This window comes from Caretta caretta, chromosome 1 (assembly GCF_965140235.1).
Source record: "Caretta caretta isolate rCarCar2 chromosome 1, rCarCar1.hap1, whole genome shotgun sequence".
In the NCBI taxonomy this organism is placed as follows: Eukaryota; Metazoa; Chordata; order Testudines; family Cheloniidae; genus Caretta; species Caretta caretta.
Window position 1 is genome coordinate 258,443,951 of NC_134206.1, and position 17,947 is coordinate 258,461,897.

General features: G+C 46.2%; 1 protein-coding gene across 2 annotated transcripts; it reads right to left on the reverse strand.

Annotated features, from left to right (window-relative positions):
* Positions 1-2,158: 2,158 nt before the first annotated feature.
* On the reverse strand, positions 2,159-13,650 carry EIF3D (eukaryotic translation initiation factor 3 subunit D). 2 transcript variants are annotated; one of them, XM_048833019.2, is made up of 15 exons: positions 13,500-13,650; positions 12,321-12,454; positions 11,847-11,892; positions 11,285-11,421; positions 11,098-11,183; positions 10,540-10,612; positions 10,227-10,339; positions 8,732-8,864; positions 7,833-7,980; positions 7,457-7,587; positions 6,409-6,494; positions 5,960-6,089; positions 5,348-5,490; positions 3,423-3,703; positions 2,159-2,315 (listed from the first exon to the last, which is right to left on the reverse strand). In XM_048833019.2, exons 2-15 carry the CDS (start codon positions 12,441-12,443, stop codon positions 2,302-2,304), a joined length of 1,644 nt encoding a protein of 547 aa, XP_048688976.1. In that variant the 5' UTR covers positions 12,444-12,454; positions 13,500-13,650; the 3' UTR covers positions 2,159-2,301. The 2 variants fall into 2 exon arrangements, with proteins under 2 accessions (XP_048688976.1, XP_048688965.1); XM_048833008.2 differs by having other exon boundaries at positions 10,227-10,342.
* Positions 13,651-17,947: the final 4,297 nt, after the last annotated feature.

Sequence of the window (17,947 nt, forward strand, 5' to 3'; positions counted from 1 at the left end):
ACAATTGATAGTACAGGCCTTTGCATAGCACTGCCCCCCACCCAATAAGGCTAAGGGGGCAAATGCTTCTTTCCAGGAAGAAGAGGAGTCTAGGATGGCTCATGGAGAGGGGGCACAGCCTGATGCATCTGGAAGGGAGCTGAATTCCAGGCCTGTGTGAAATCCCTTTGCAGGATTCTGAGAAGTAATTCTTGCTGGAAGAGATTGGTGCAGGGAGAGAAGAGCAGACTAGCATTCCATCTATATGATCTAAAGCAAGGGAAATACTGTATACACACCTGGTAGCAAATTCAGGGGAAGTAGTTTGCCGTAGGAGGTTCCACTATAGCTGTAGCCACACTGATCAAGGTAGGACTGGTAATACATTGCATTATTAAGAGGGTGGCAGTATTGAATAGCAGAGAGAGTTAGGCCTCTGTGGCAGGCAAAATGAGTGCTATATATTAAATTGAAAAGCACTTTGGAATCAAAAGTGCTAATGAAATGGTATTTAGTACCTCCCTCCACTAATACACCAGTACATTAGGAGGCAGGGGAGTAGCAACCTATTGACAGTAGCCTGTCCTCATCATGGACCTAACCACAGCAGCCACACCATCAGGGGCTTATTCACCTGCAATATCTACCAATGTGATATGTCATCATGTGCCAGCAATGCCCCTCTGCCATGTACATTGGCCAAAACGAACAGCCTCTATGCAAAATAATGGACACAAATCAGACGTCAAGAATTGTAACATTAAAAAACCAGTAGGAGAGCACTTCAATCTCCCTGGACGCTCAATAACGGACTTAAAAGTGGCAATTCTTCAACAAAAAAAACTTCAAAAACAAACTGCAGAACTGGAATTAATCTACAAACTGGACACCATCAAATTAGGCCTGAGTAAAGACTGGGAGTGGATGGGTCACTACGAAAAGTAATTTTCCCTTTGCTGATACATCTTCTTGTCAACATTTGGAAATGGGTGATGTCCACCTTGATTGCACTGGCCTCCTTAGCAATACAAAAGTAATTTTCCCTCTCTTGATATTCACCTCTTCTTGTCAACTGTTGAGAATAGGCCAGTTCCACCTTAATTGAATTGGCCTCATAAGCACGGACCCCACACTTGGTAAGGCAACTCCCATCTTTTCATGTGCTGTAATATTTATGCTGCTTACTGTATTTTTCACTCCAGGCATCTGATGAAGTAGGTCTTAGTTCAAATAAATACATCTGTTAGTCTCTAAGGTGCCACAAGGACTCCTAGTTGTTTTTGCTGATACAGACTAACACAGCTACCACTCTGAAACCACTCCTCATTTTCTACACTTACAATCTGAAGATTAGCATGTTCTTTCCCCTGCACCAGATAAGACATAAGGCCACAGGGAAACTGGTGGGATAGATTTCAGAGTAGCAGCCGTGTTAGTCTGTATTCGCAAAAAGAACAGGAGGACTTGTGGCACCTTAGAGACTAACAAACTTATCTGAGCATAAGCTTTCGTGAGCTACAGCTGTAGCTCACGAAAGCTTATGCTCAGATACATTTGTTAGTCTCTAAGGTGCCACAAGTCCTCCTGTTCTTTTTGGTGGGATAGAGAAAACCCTGCAGTACCCGCATCCAACCAGTTCAGCCTGCCAAAACTATTAGTACCACCCCCCTCTGCAGAACTGAGACATCTACATTAGCTTGATTGGGAATTCCTTCATGGGAGAAACCCCAACCTAGGGCACTTTTTGATGTTCCAAACTACAAGCTGTCAGAGGAGCGAATACTCATTGTGGCTCTATACCAGCGTGCTGTCAGTCAGAAAGGGATACCAATAATTACACATATTTCAGATGCACTGAGGTCTCTGATATCACCACTCATTGTACCCGGGAGAAGAGGAAAAACTGTTTAACCTCTATTTCCTTTACTGCAGTAGAGAAGAATACTTACCTCTTCCCAACTGGGTGAAGCAGGAAAACATTAGCACAAAATGGTGGCAGAGAAGACATACAAAATAGTTGGAGGTGGTCAACTTTTTGTAAAGCAGCATACTTTATTACAACAGCTCACCTGCCATTTCAACAGCTGCTTTCCTCCCAGGGTTTCTTTTCACACCACATTTGTAAGGTAGGTTTCGGTGTACAGTATATTTATCCATAAGACAATGAACAACAAACTCATTAAACAGAACAAAACTCTTTATTCTGTTAATTAAACTTGTAAATGAGCACGGTGCAAAGGTTCAGCTAAGATTCCACCCACAACAACACAGGGGTGGGACGAGCGTTTGGTCACTGAAGCCCCTGCTCCCTGACCACAGGGTTTAGCTCTCTTCCTCTGAAAGAGAGAAAAGAGGTTGTGGTGGGACAATGTGAAGCAGCAGACACCCCCTCCCCTGAGAAAATGCCACAACAACAACAAAATATCTTTTACTCTTCATGGCGCAATCTTGCCTGCCCTTTTCACCCAGTACAAGACTGTTCATTAGGGCCACATCGACAACAAAACAACACGACCACATAAATTGCTACAAGTTATTTTTGTTGCTGCGTGATTCACTTGAGAATCTTAAAAAATTTAATTAAAAAAAAGTCTTTAGGTATTATGACTGTTCAGAAAACCTTCAAATAGTGAACAGATCCAAGTCCAACAGATCTGCCCAAGTCTACGAAGAGCTTAAAACAGCATTCACACCTTTTTAACATCCCATAAACATGAGCTTCAAGTCGGCTTGCCTCCCACAGTGGAGATAGAACATGAGGGGCACATGCCAGGGATCAGGGATTGTTTCAGGTAGTGGGGAGGCGAGCCAGCACTTGCCCCAGGATTTTCCTTCATTGTAGAAAGTATCCCAGTCTGCATGACTAGTGCACCCACACTCACTTTCCAGTCATCCATTTGAAATGGACTCATTAGCTTAATTGGTCTAGCCGCTCATTTTTAATGTTTCACTTTGGATTTGCTCCTCTTTATCTAAATGTCATGATAGTGGCTTGATTCTCAGTAGCACTGAGCACCTGCCATTTGTGCTGAAATCAGTCACTACCACCCCCGCCCCCAATGTCACAGTATTACTGAGCTGAGCTTTCCTTTCCAAGTTACTCCCCCTTCTACTCAGGGTTTCAGAATATGTTTTCCTCTCAGATGAATTAATCCCCGCCCCTCCCCGCATGTGAGACTCGTTGCAACTCTTTTCTCATGTTTTTAGATCTCTCTAGATTCCTTTGTATTTATTTCATTAGTCTTCCAGTCTCTGGGAGTAGTTAACAGGTTTACTCTGCTTTCACCACTGATCGAAAGATCCACAGTGACCGTACTCTCCACACACCACCTCTCACCTTGATAGGCAGCTTGGAAATTCTGAGATCTAATCCCCCAGTTACATTACCCCCTTCTCTCAGGCCTCAGTCACTGAGCACCAGCACCACTGAGCATTCTACAGACCTTCCTCTTCCTCCTCCTCCTCTTCATCATCATCCTCCTCATCAGAGCTGAAGGTGCCATCAGGGAGACTGTAAACCCGGATCACTTGCTTGTTGGGGTCTTTGAGAATGAGGTATTTGCCCTCATCTAGTTTCATGCAGACATCAATGACACAGCGCAGGATGCCCCATGCGTTCTCCATACTCAGGTTAATCTGGCTGGCAAACTCATTTGGCTTGAACTGCTGTGTGCCCAAGATCACGTGGCGTGCAGAGTCCTTTACGTGGTAACGGGACACGTACCTGGGGAGGAAAGGCAAAAAAGGTCAGGAAATTCAATGCCCCAGCCCAGACTTCATAGGGAAGTCACCAAAATGAGGTGATCACTTAGATTTTAACTTCTGGGCTGAGCTGCAGGAATCAACACCCCCCACTTCAAAGGGGAAAATGGACAGGACTCCCTTCTTGGGAGCCAATCCTGTGTCTCAGACAGTAACTGAGGGCTTGTCTACACTACCAAATTAAGTCAAGTCAGTGTACAGCCACTGCAGTAATTAAAGCAGTGTTTCACAAAACACAAAAGTCCTTCTGTCAGCAGTGTGTGTCCTCATCAGGAGTGCTTCCATTGACTTAACTGTGTGGGGCACTGATGACTGGAGTCCCGCCGCCCTGCAGGCTCACAGCTTGGAGCCCCCCTGCCGCCGAGGCTCACAGCTTGGGCTGTCAGTCCCCGGCAGCAGGGGGGCTCCAGGTGATGCAACGTAAGTAACGCAGTGTCTGCATGGACACTATGTCACCCTAACTACTACACCTGTCACGGAGGTAGAGTTATTAAGTTGACGTAGTGGTGGATTTACATCACTGGGAGCTACATTGTAATGTAGATGCTTACAGAGTTAGGTCATAAGATGCCTTATGTCAATCTAACTCCGTAATGTAGACCAGGGCAGAGTAAAACGGATAGGGTTGCTAAGCCAAAGAGAGCAGGAACTACACTTCCATCGTCCAAAACAAAAGAGGTGATAAAGGAGATGATTCCCAGGTCCCACAAACAGGAAAGACAGAGATTTAACAATAGAGTCCTTAGCAGGGAGTTCTGATTCAAACAACAAATTAGTCTGAGGCAGCTGCACATCACATCAAGTGGACTGAAACCAGAGAGATGGCAAAGAAGCTAGATTTGAAATATCAAGCATCTTATTTTAAACACCCAGTCACCAGAGATGAAAAAAGTGTTCGAGAAAGTGTGTCGCAGCAACAAAGTTGATTTAAAATGTCAATGAAAGAGAAATATACATGGTACAAACCAGCACCCAAAGCTTCTGTTGTGCAACTGACTAGGTCGGCTGGCCAGCAGAGGGGGGTTCCAATTAAGAGAACTGCATCAACTCTGTGCCAACATTTTGAAATAAACAAGGAAAAAGCCACTTGGCTAAGGTGCTTTGGGGACTGGAAGAAGGAGAGGCTAATATCAGGAGTGGATTGCTCAGGAGATCAGTAATGGGACATAGGGCCATTCACTTTTAAGTTGCCAGGTTCAAGTCACAGATCCCCCGTCAATACATCTCTCGACGATGTGCCAGGAGTCTCAGTCAAGATCTAAACGGGTCACCACATTAACCACTATAATTATGTCCTATGTTCAGCAGACAAGCCAAGAACTGAATGGGCCATGGAGAATGAACTCCACTGTCACATGTACAGGTGGTCAGTCAGCAGGACATTGTGGGGAAGCAGCTTGCCTCAAACAACAGTCTGCGTTGTACCCCATTCTGCCCCAGTCACCAATGCTAAAATATATTCAAAAGTAGGTTTTGGTTTGCCAAACGGAATAAAAATGGGAGGGAATTCTGCTCCTAAAACCAGCTCTCCCATACATATATACCACCACACGACAGCAAAAGCATTCAGAAGGTACTTGACAGACAAATCCTATATTGGTCTCACCCAAGTTTAAGATACTCCGATCCAGCCAGCAGTGCACAACACGTCCAACGGGCTAATTTGTAACTGTTGTTTTTCAGCTCGGTGGCAATCACAGCTCCTCTCTGAGAATCTAGCTTCTGACGCCAGTCCACTCCATTGCAATGCTGAAAAGAGAGGTCAAACTGACAGTCAACAAGCCATGGGTGCAATTATCTCTGCAACTATGATGAGAACATATAGGGATCACCTGCGAGCTACCCAATTATACTATGCAGAGAAGAGATGGGAGGCTTAAAAGGACTCCTTGATTCTGGAGGGAGTGATACGTACTGGCCAGTAAACAGGGTGCTGGCCGGGGAAAAAAATCAAGGGAGAGCTCCATCGGACTGGCTATCACATGAAATGCAGGAGCCTGGAAGAGGGTTCAAACAGACTACTCAGCACTTGGGAGACACGGAGTCAGTTTAGCTGGCACTGATGGTCCTCCGCAGTCACTGTTTTCTGATGGGATGTAATGACATAACAGACACATGGGGTGACGCAAGAGGCTTGTCTCACGTCTTGCCTGCTGTACCTGGTACATCAGACAGCAATGGAGGACCTAGAGAGGTTTGGTATCTGGTTCTTCCTCACCCTGGAATCCCATTCGTTCAGTGTTTTGATGTTGATGAATGATACTTCTCCGCCAGCTCCTGTCATCACTCCGTCGTGTTCACAGCGGACAATCAGGTCTATGTCATCTCCCAGTTTCCACCTTCGGTACCTGCAAGCAAAGAATCTGCTGTGTTATTTTCCACCCCCGCTCCTGGATCCACTTAAGCAGTCACAAAAGCCAGACCCTTCCTCCCCTATCGGCCCACAGTGAGGATTTCACCCCGCTCCTTTCAAACCCAGTATGAAGGTGAGAGATACCACCCTGAAGCATAAGTCCCAGAATCTCTCACATCACAGTGTGGCAATGCCCCTGGGAAATAAAGCTTTAGTCACACTACCACTAGCAAGCTGTTAATAGAAGTCACACTCCACCCCCTTCTGAACCTCCCTCCCCAAACCTATACACAAGCTTGAAGCAAACAACACACCGGTACGCAACAGAGGCCACTTCGTTCTTATCCATGTCATCCTCCACAAATGGGTTTGGGTTGGGAAACTTGTATTTTTCCTTCCCCTGCAGAGAAAGCCAGGACAGATCACGAGAAGCCCAACAACTTGAGAGAATTAAGGCAGCTAATCAGAAACACAATCATAGATATGAATAATAAAATCATAGAAATGTAGGACCAGAAGGGACCTCAATAGGTCACCTAGTCCAGTCCCCTGCTCTGAGGCAGTACTAAGTATTATCTAGATTAGACTATCCCTGACAGGTGTTTGTCTAACCTGTTCTTAAAAACCTCCAATGACGGAGATTCCACAACCTCCTTAAGTAATTTGTTGCAGTGCTTAACTACTCTGACAGGAAGTTATTCTTAACGTCTAACCTTAAATCTTCCTTGCTGCAATTTAAGCCCACTACTTCTTGTACTGTCTTCTGTGGTGAAGGAGAACAATTTATCACCTTCCTTTTTATAACAACCTGTTATGTACTTGAGAACTTATGTCCCCCGTCAGTTCTCTCTTTTCCAGACTAAACAAATCCATTCCACCCCCCCCATCTTTCCTTATGGTCTGAAAAATGTGACCTATTAATCATTTTTGTGGCTCTTCTCTGGACTTTCTCCAATATGTCCACATCACCAGCAGCCACTCACCTTCCATCTGCCCTTGGAACTAAAGACTCTTTCCCTCAGCCAATCAGCATCCAGCATTCCACAGAGCCTTTTAATTTGCCTCAGTGCTGTCACAATCCTGACTGGTTCAGTGATGGGGTGGGATTTCCTCTTCATGGAATGCTCCATGAAGAAGAAGAGGGGTGTTCTCTCTACAAACCCCCCCACCTGCACAAAGTTAATCCACACATCCAGAACTGGAATGATTTATATGTAAAGTAACACTGCAAATAGAGTTGCCTGTCGCTCTAATAAGAGGCTGCTCCAGCACCGATATTAATAGTAAGTTCCAGACCTGCAGACTCAGTCTTCCACAGTACTGTCTGCGTGACAGGCCTTGCTAAGCCCACTTGCCTCTTACCATTCTCAGACATTGCTGGGAGAAGTTGTGGTTGATGTAGGTTGCTTCCATGGCCAGGTTGCGAGGTGAATTAAAGGAGTTGCCCTCGTCCTGTGGTGGTTCATTAGCAGTTTCGCTCACTGTCAGCAGGTCTGGGAAAAGAGTCAAGTTCAAACGATCATCAGGAGGATAGTTACCCCTCTGAAAAGGGCACTCAAGCCTCATACTGTGCACCAAATCTGTTCAAAGCACATGCAGGTAGTGCAGCTGTTGGGTTGTTTCAGACACAGTGTGGACACTTGAGAGGTAATATTGACTTAAAGGGGACAAGGAACACTAAATGCAAAAAGCTGTAATTTGTTCCCTTGCCCAACCTTGATCCTAGCAACCTCCTCACCAAAGTCAGAATTGTCCCTCTTGTCAAAGAAGAGCTTGGATCCAACTCTCTGGACAATGATATCCCAGGAATAGACAGAGCGAGTACAGCTCATCAGTGTGGCCAAGATGGCGTCTGTGGCAAACACATTTCCCTGGGTCTTCGCCAGCTGCAGACAGAGGGAAGAATGTGAGTGAAGACAGCATACATTCTTCTCCCCACCACCCAAAAGTAAACTGCAGCCTTAGCAAACCAGACGCTGATTCCCTTCGTCTAGACTCTGGAGGCTGGGCTGATACAAGACTCTGACGCACACCAATGACATCTGGACACAAACGTGTCAAATGCCACTGATCCTACCTGAACTCATTCAACAAGTTGGTCAGCCAAATGCTGCCCAGAAAATCCAGCCCTGAAAATGCCCCAACAAGTTGGGGAAAAAAGACAGAACTTATAACAGAGAAGGGATATCTGCATCTGCAAGGAAGAGAATAAGTTCTTCATCCTCTGTCCCTGACTTCAGCAACACTCTAAGAATTATCCTTTCCTCTCAAGACCAGAAATCTTGGGAATCAGATCTGTGACCCTGACATTTCTCTTCTCCTTCATCCTTCTTGCCTGTAGGTCTGCCTATCTGCCCATCCACAATAGGGCTTTCCTTTGGCTGATATCTATCCATGTGTTAATCAGTTCTGCCTTGGCCAATACCATTCCCTTTGGTATGGAGATCACAAATTTCTACTGTCTAAAGAGCTGGGTCCTGGGATATTTCTGTTAATCTCTTCTCACTCCAGGAAGCAGGACCATCTTGGACCCCTTGGCTTAGGACAGACAGGGAACCGCACGGTCCAAAAAATACCACACAGTAATATACATACTAGTGTATCTTGTGAGCTGATGGGCAGGAAGGACAATAATACCTTGCGAATGACTGGGTCATCAGTAGTGGTGACAGTGTGAAAGATGCGCTTGATGCTCCGCAAGGACTTTTCATTCCTTGTGGTAATGCGGTCAAAGGCTTTGTCATAATATTCCAAGGCGCCACAGCACTCTCTGCAGACATAACGAGTAACAAACATGGGAGCTGTACCACTGAAGCTAGCAGCGATGTAGTATCGGAGTCACAAACATCTACGTGGACAAGTGGCTAGAGAGTAACACGAAGCTGCCCTTTGTTACTGTGGGTTTCAGAAGCCTCTAATTTGCCATGTTCCTTCTAACAGTCTATGGGTCTGTCTTCACTGCAATTATCCCATATGATTGGCACTTGGGTTGGCGTAGCCCAGGTGTGAGCAGCTGCGCTGCAAAACCCTACCTGGCTTACCATGTCCTCACGGATGCTGCACTCCCTGTGTGTGTCACTAGCATGTCAGGGGAACATCCACATGGTGGTTTGTACTGCAGCAACCTGAGCCGTTCTGTGATTCTTTGTGGGAGAACTTCTCTGTCCTGGCATGTGAGGGGCATGGTGGGAAGGCATTGGAGGACTGGCAGCACCTCTGCGGCATCCTCGTCACAAAGTGGGTAGGTTACCAGTGTTAGCGGAACCTGGGTTCTAACCCTTCCCCCAAGCTGGGCCAGCTAGCCTGGGGTGAAAGCAATGCCACACTCAGGCCAGAGGGATTTGGGGGGGGGTGGGGCGGGGCAGGCAAGCATCTTGGTAAGAAGCCAGGATAAGGCTTGGTCTGCACTACAGAGTTAGGTCAATATATATGTCAACCTAACTATGTCAGTGTCTACACTACAGCCGTGCTCCTGCCAATGTAAGTGCTTTAGTACACCGACATAGTATCAGAGGGGTAGCCGTGTTAGTCTGGATCTGTAAAAGCAGCAAAGAATCCTGTGCCGTGCATCCGACGAAGTGGGTATTCACCCACGAAAGCTTATGCTCCAATACATCTCTGAACCTTGCTCAGGGTTTAGCTGATCGCCGTATTTGGGGACGGGAAGGAATTTTCCTCCAGGGCAGATTGGAAGAGGCCCTGGAGGTTTTTCGCCTTCCTCTGTAGCATGGGGCACGGGTCACTTGCTGGAAGATTCTCTGTTCCTTGAAGTCTTTAAACTATGATTTGAGGACTTCAATAGCACAGATATAGGTGTGAGGTTTTTTGCAGGAGTGGTGGGTGAAATTCTGTGGCCTGCGTTGTGCAGGAGGTCAGACTAGATGATCATGATGGTCCCTTCTGACCTAAATATCTGTGAATCTGTGAAGTAGTCATGAGACACCAGCACAAATAACCCCATCTCAGAGTGCCAGGGAGCAACAGTGATTGGCAAGAGTATTTCTACTGACTTTGTGCACCTCCCCCAAAAGGAACTTCATAAAACTAGATCACAAGCCAGTACCCATCCCTTTCCACACACAGATTATGTCAAAATAAATACCCACAGGGGCCTCAGTTGTCTTGAACTCACATGTCCTGTGGCTCTGACACCTCCAGATAGCGCATCTTCATCAGCCGAGGGAAATCCATCTCCTCCTTCACCTCCCAGTCACTGCGAACTTCAACAGAGGAGTCGCGAGGCTTCTGCTGTGTGGCCAGAGGAAGGGCATATGGACAAAGAAAGAAAGGAAGAGACACAGCACATCAGGATTCGTGTGAGCACAGCAGCAGGAGGAGCGTGTTAGAGGAATGCTACCACAGAGAACAGGGTACACTGAAGTCTGTATAATAAGAGCAGCCAGAGGAACTGATCAAACAGCACAGTTAAAAATCAGTTACTTTACCTGTGATTTTTGGTCCCATTTCTGCCTCACTCCGAACTGCTTCTGAAATTTCTTTTGTAGACGTAGACGGTCTCTGTAAATAGAGGAATGTGACAACCTCATGAGACACAGTTCCATCAGCGTGTCCCCAGCACTCCCATCTTCACAAGTCACTGCTGAAACCACTGGGCTCTCAGGTCCCAAGCCACTCAGAGCATCTGCTGAACTACTGGACCCCACAGCAGGCTGAGGCACTGTATGCTCTCAATGACTCTTTGAAAATGGCAACACCAGTTGGACAACCCAGCCTTTGAAGATTGCACTACAGCTCTCAGAAGGTGCACATGCTGCTTTTACAACAGTAATTTATTTTTCTGAGTTTGGCTTAGAAAACCCTGTTGGTTCCACAATCATCACATGAAACTATCACTTCAAACCACAGCAGAGCTTAGCAAAAGACCTGTCTTGGAAGCCTTGGGTTTTTGTTACAATAACTCAATTGACAGAAGCCAGTTAGCAAACCTAGACACCTGATCAGAGATCCAATACCAGCAGAGAGTTCAGGTTTGGGGCCCTCACCTCTCCTTCTGTTTGGCGCTCTTAGGCAGGGTCTGCATGTTGAACTGAAGCATGTTCCGGCGGTCCTTGTCTCGCCGAAGGTTCCTCTGAGAATGAGGAAGAGAAGGGAAGGGATGTTCAGGTTATAAATGATATCTTTACAGCAATTCCACTGTTTCAGAAAGGGTTCAGGAAATGTGCAAGATACCTGTGCAAATCTCATACGATTCCTTTGGTATGCCGTCTTCTGTGTACGTGCTGTGTCCACAAGCTGGAAGCTGGTCTCATCCTCCTCATGAAAATACGCATACTGGCTTCCCCCACCAAACTGCGATGAGTACTTATCTGAGGACACAATGACCCAAATTAGCTTACTGCTGGTTTGTAAACCATGCCTCATGAGAAGAGCTCAGCGTTAGCACGCCTACCCTGTCTGTTGGCTCACCCGAGCTTGAAATCAGAGGTAGGGCTTTTCTCTTAGAGCAGTCCATTGTGGGAGGGTCCCCCATCCTCCCAGACAAGTTCCTTTTCACAAGGAAGCTCAAAGCCAGGAGAAACCCCTAAGGATGGAGACAGCCCCAGGTGCCTCTCTCCAAGGGTAGGGCACACTTCTGAGTTCAAGAAACTTCTCTCACTTGGTGGAGATCTGTAGGACATAGGTTTCATAGACACTACTAAAGACAGCGATGAGGGAAGGAAGCATCGATGATGACTGAAGAAACCTCACGTGAAGTATCTTAGACAAGAGCAGCCACCAAAATAGCACTTACTTGTGTATCTTTTGTCCTGATAAGTGGCTCCTGTCCAGTCTGCAACCTAATAAAAAAAACGAGGAAAAGTTGATGAGCGTGTGTCAACCAACATTTTAAACTCGCTCTCCACAATCTCTTAATCCAGATGCCACTCATTGAGAGAAATTAGTGCTTTATGTTCCAGAGCCTACCTTACAATCATCTTATAACTATCAATATTCTTTCAAACTCCCTGCTCTGCATACACACACTATCAAGAGGTCATGGTTCATATACCACTTCTTGCAGCACCTGCAATATGGGAAAAGGAAGCTATAAGTAGCGGAGCACCAATGGTATGTGTGAGTGTGCATGTGGGGGCACTGTAGGGAAAAGTACAGGACTCAGACAGCCCATATGACAAGAACAGCTAACAGGAATTGCCACGCAGATGAATACATGGGCATTAACTGATTGCTCCAGTGATTCATTTAGCAGCATTAGCACAGGTACCTTTCCCAGACGATCTCCTTTGCTGAAGGGCTGATATGGCATATCTTTGAACTGCTCAGGAACAGCACATGGACCCCAACCTGAGGGGTTGTCCTGGATCACAGGCGTCATGAATTTAGCCATCTTGTAAAATCCTTTAAAAAAAAAAAAAGGGATGGGGGTGGTCAAGTGTTAGGAACATTTTAACCCTACAAGACTGAAGATAAGGCTGCTGGGAAACTTCATCTGACAGTGACTGGGCAATGATGCCTATTCAAAAGACAAGAGAAGGCAGCACCATTTTTAATGAGGCCACACACATAGAAAAGTTTCCAGGGTCAGGGTCATTGCCCAGAATTTCTGGGGTCAAGGAAAAGGTGAAAGTCTCAGGAGCTCTGACAGCATTGTCCGTATGTAATGTAATTACTTTCCTGTGTAAGAATCTTATCAACTGAATTGTTAGACAAAAAAATAAATAAATAAATAAAAAAATCAATAGTCAAGTAACCTGCCTCTGCCAATGACAATATAAAAAGCCCCAGAAAAAATGTTTAATATCTCTCTTTACTGTGCATAATAGCACAATTATTTTCCCTGATGGATGTTTCTTTCTGACCACAGCTGGAGACCACTTTATACCTTTATGCTTGGGGATCTGCTGTCCTTATAGTTCTTTATTGTCCTAGCTAGTGTCAAAGAAGCAGCTATCCTTATTCACAGAAATGTCTAATCCTGTGTCACTAAGACCCAGTTCCTCAAAAGTATTTAGGCACCTAACACTCACGCAAATCAGCGGGAGCTAACCACCTAAACCTTCGAGGATCTGGGCCTACATGCTGGGCCACGGGTAGATCCTGCAGCAGCGAGTCCCGCAGGTTAGCGAGAAGCGGCGAGCCAGCAGCCCCGCTCCGCACATGGTCACTCGGCTCGGCGGCGCGGCAGGGCCCGGCTCGGCGTGTGCGGGAGCCGTGCCCGGCAGCCAGGGTCCAGCCGAGCAGCCCAGCGGGGAGGCCGGGCCTCTGTCCCAGCCAGGGCAGACGCCGCGCGGACCGAGGCCCCAGCAGGCCCGGCGAGGCCTGGTCTCCCCGCGGGCGGCGGCCTCTGGGCCGGGGGATCCCGTGTCCAGGCCGGATCCGGGCCCGGCAGACTCCGAGCCGCGGGGCCCCGCGCGCGCGCGCGCGTGCGCCCCCCCCCCCTCACCTGCGGGGGCCCGCGGGTCTCGATGGAGGCAGATGCGCGCGGGCCGGGGGCTGCCGGCTGCCGGAAAGACTGGGCTTGGGCGGCGCGCGCACAGTCACAGACGTCATCACGCCGCGCCCGCCCCCGGACGAACTGTCGTAAAAGCAGACAGGGCTGTTCCGTTTCCGCTCGGTGAGGGAAGGCAAGTGTTGCCGTAAAGCACAAAAGTCCACCCGGGCTGTCGTAAACGAAAAGAACACGCGTCATTGTAGGACGTCAAAGAGCGCCGCGAGCTAGAAAGACCACGCTAGTCCCGAGGCTGATTCCAAGTGGGGGAGAGAGAGCGCGCGAGCGCAGTCAGTCCCTCAATTTCCCACAGTGCATCGAGCCCCGCTCGGCGCCCAGCATAGCCCCCAGTGTCCCACAATGCACTGCTTCCCTTCCACTCGCCTGGGCTAGTCCTGCGCTGCCGTGGGGCCGAGCGGGTTGAGGCTGCGCCCGGCCATGGGCCCTTGGGAGGCTAAGCTAGGCCCCGAGCTGTTGGGGCGAGGGCCTGATCGAAGCCCCTAGGATGGGACCCATAAGTCTGGCGGCACCACCACATCCTTGTGTCTCAGAGCTAGGCCTTGCCCCCCGTATGCGTTGTTGCTGCAGGGCATTGCTCAGCGTGAAAACCCTTCCCCGTGGCCCCTGTCTGCCCTGCGCCCTGGGCTCTACAGGGGGGCGGGAGAGACGGAGAGCCTCGTCCGAAGAAAAGAAGTGTGTGTGTGGGGGGGGGGGGGGGGGGATGTTATTTATCTAAATCTGAACTTGGGCAGTGCAGGTCTTCTGCTGATACCATGCTGGGACATGAGTTGCCACAGGAATTAGTTCCTTGGGGAGGGTGATGGGTGGCCTCTTAGATTGCTCATCTGTAAAGTGGAGCTATTGGTAAGACTGGCCATACTGGGTCCGACCAATGGTTCATCTAGCCCAGTGTCCTGTCATCTGCAGTGGCCAGTGCCGGATGCTTCAGAGGGAACGATCAGGCCAATTTTAAGTGATCCATCCCCTGTACCCCAGTCCAGTCCCACCTCCTAGCAGTTGAACATTGAGGGATACCTGGAGCATCTTGGGTAATAGCTATTGATGGACCTATCCTCCATGAACTTATCTAATTCTTTTTTGAACCCTGTTGTACTTTTGGCCTTCACAACATCCCATGGCAATAAATTCTACAGGTTGCCTGTGCATTGTGTGAAGAAGTACTTCCTTTTGTTTGTTTTAAACCTGACACCTATTAATTTCATACCCTAGTTGTTGTGCTGTGTGAAGGGATAAATAACACTTCCTTATTAAATTTCTCCAGCTCATTAATGATTTTGTAGACCTCTATCATTTCCCACCTTAGTTGCCTCTTCTCAGCTGAACAGTCCCCGTCTTTTAAATCTCTCCTCATATGGAAACTGTTCCATATTTCTAATAATTTTGATTGCCCTTCTCTGTACCTTTTCCAATTCTAATATATCTTTTTTAGATGTGACCAGAACCGCACACAGTATTTAAGGTGTGGGTGTATCATGGAGTTATATAGTGGCATTATAGTATCTTCTGTTTTATTTTCTATCCCTTTCGTAATGGTTCCTAACATTAACTCTTTTGACTGTCAGTGCACATTGAGCAGATATTTTCAGAGAACTATCCACAATGACTCCAAGATCTCTTTCTTGAATGGTAACAGGTAATTTAGATCCCATCATTTTGTATGTATAGTTGGGATTATTTTTTCTAATGTGCATTACTTCGCACTTATCACTGAATTTCATCTGCCATTTTGTTGCCCGGTCACCCAGTTTAGTGAGATCCCTGTGTAGTGCTTTGCAGTCAGCTTTGAACTTAGCTTTCTTGAATAATTTTGTATCATCTTCAGATTTTGGCACCTTTCTGTTCACCCTCTTTTTCAGATCATTTACAGTTATGTTGAACAGCACTGGCCCCACTACAGATCCTTGGGGGACCCTGCTGTTTACCTCTCTCCCTTCTGAAAACTGACTATTTATTCCTACCCTTTGTTTCCGGTCTTTTAACCAGTTACTGTTCCATGAGAGCATCTTCTCTTTTATCCCATAACTGCTTAGTTTGCTTAACAGCCTTGGTGAGAGACCTTGTCAAAGGCTTTCTGAAAATCCAAGTACACTATATACACTGGATTAGCCCTGTCCACATGTTTGTTGACACCCTCAAAAAATTCTAATAGATTGGGGAGGCATGATTTCCCTTTACAAAAGGCATGTGGATGCTTTCCCAACATACTGTGTTTAGCTATGTGTCTGATCATTCTGTTCTTTACTATAGTTTCAACCAATTTGCTTGGTACTGAAGTTAGGTTTACCGGTCTGCAATAGACAGGATTGCCTCTGAAATCTTATTAAAAGAGTTAAAGTGCTTAATAAGAGCTTATTATTAATGACCTTTCCTCCATCATCCACACAACTTACTGCAATATCTGGGTTTTCCTTAATTTTCTGTTTATTCTTCCCACTACCTACACTGCTGAATTCTTCAGAGCAGTTCTTCCAGTACTTTAGAGGACATGTGTGGATCTCCTTTCTCCTCCCAGTCTTACTTCCTGAAAAGAGGGGAGAATCTCCACTTGGTATAAAAATCCATTGTTTATCTTGTGCAGTCCCTTGGGATTATGCTCTGTTTTATTCTGCTATCCTTGTACCCTGTCATAGCAAGAACATTTATTTAATTTAAATCACCCTTTCCCTCTCCTCTTAGCTACTTGAAGGAAAATATGAGGGGGTCTGGCTTTTTACTGGTGCTCTAGTAGTAAATTAGTCCCATATATTCTTTATTATCTCTAAGGTGTTGGGCACTCTACCCGATCAGCACTCTGCTTACCCTCTGATCTCAGGAAGATTGCTTTTTGCACTGAGGCTTTCTTGATAGTACCCAGGGGACCCTTTTCTGTCTAAAATCAAACAGAACAAAGAATGCTGATCCACCCTGCTTAATAAAATAAATATTCACACTTGTATAGTATTCTCTATCCAATTATCTCAAAGTGCTTTTGTCAGGGTTCCCTCTCCACTCTGAACTCTAGGGTACAGACATGGGGACCCTCATGAAAGACCCCCTAAGCTTATTTCTACCAGCTTAGGTTAAAACCTTCCCCAAGGCACAAATCCTTCCTTGTCCTTGGATGAGTACTGCTGCCACTACCAAGTGAGTTAGACAAAGATTAAGAAAAAGGACCACTTGGAGTTCCTGTTTCCCAAAAATATTTCCCCAAGGCCCTTCACCCCCTTTCCTGGGGAGGCTTGAGAATAATCTACCAACCAGATAGGTAAACAAGGTGAGCACTTGGGTTTTTAGGACACGAAAAACCAATCAGGTTCTTAAAAACAGAACTTTATTATAAAAACAAAATAAAAGAAGCACCTGTATAAAATCAGGATGGAAGGTAATTTTACAGGGTAATCAGATTCAAAACACAGAGGATTCCCCTCTAGGCAAAACTCTAAAGTTACAAAAAAAAAAACCCAAACCAGGAATAAACCTCCCTCTTAGCACAGGGAAAATTCACAAGTTAAACAAAAGATAATCTAACGCATTTCCTTCCTATTACTTACAATTTGTAATCATAGATGCTTAGTTCAGATATGGCTTTAGGAGGTGTATTTTCCCTGCTGTGGTTCCTCTCTGAGCCAGAGAGAACACAAAGAAAACACCTTCCCTCACAGATTTGAAAGTATCTTTTCCCCTTATTGGTCTTTTTGGTCAGGTGCCAACTAGGTTATTTGAGCTTCTTAACCATTTACAGGTGAAGGAGGGATTTTATGCTACCTTTAGCTGTATGTTTATGACAGCTTTACAAATAAGAATTAGGCTTCACAATGACCCTGCCTGGTGGGAAATATTATTCCCATGTTACAAATAAGGAAAATCGAGGTATAGACAGGTTAGACTTCCAGCAGCTCACACAGCAAGTCTGTGGTACAGTGAGGAACATAATGCCGGTCTCCTGACTACATGTGTATCATGCAGTGGTGTTGTAGCCCTGTTGATCCCAGGATATTAGAGAGACAAGGTGGGAGAGGCAATATCTATTATTGGACCAAATTCTGTTGGTGAAAGAGACAAGTTTTCAAGCTTACACAGAGCTCTTCAGCCCAGACCTGAAGAAGAGCTCTGTGTAAACTTGAAAGCTTGTCTCTCTCACCAACAGAAGTTGGTCCAATAACAGATATTACCTCACCCACCTTCTCTCTCTCTATGTGTATCAGGCAGGGCAGGATAGGAAGAATATTTTTTCTCAACCATTTGGGGTTGATAACCCCTTATTTGAAGCCAAAAATTTCTGTGACCCTCTAACATTTACTATAGAAGATTTAAAAAATCAATAATAATGCTAATCCTATTTAGTTTGTGTGTGTGTGTGTGTGTGTCTTTAGAGGTTGACAGAATACTTGACCTTGAAGGGT

Excerpts from the sequence above, each read along its gene's own strand:
- EIF3D (XM_048833008.2), bottom strand. The coding sequence starts at position 12,443 with ATGGCTAAATTCATGACGCCTGTGATCCAGGACAACCCCTCAGGTTGG. Across the intron at positions 7,981-8,731 it reads ATGACCCAGTCATTCGCAAG|CTGGCGAAGACCCAGGGAAA; the intron begins GTATTATTGTCC and ends CTCTGTCTGCAG. Across the intron at positions 3,704-5,347 it reads TCGGAGTATCTTAAACTTGG|GTACGTGTCCCGTTACCACG; the intron begins GTGAGACCAATA and ends TTTCCTCCCCAG.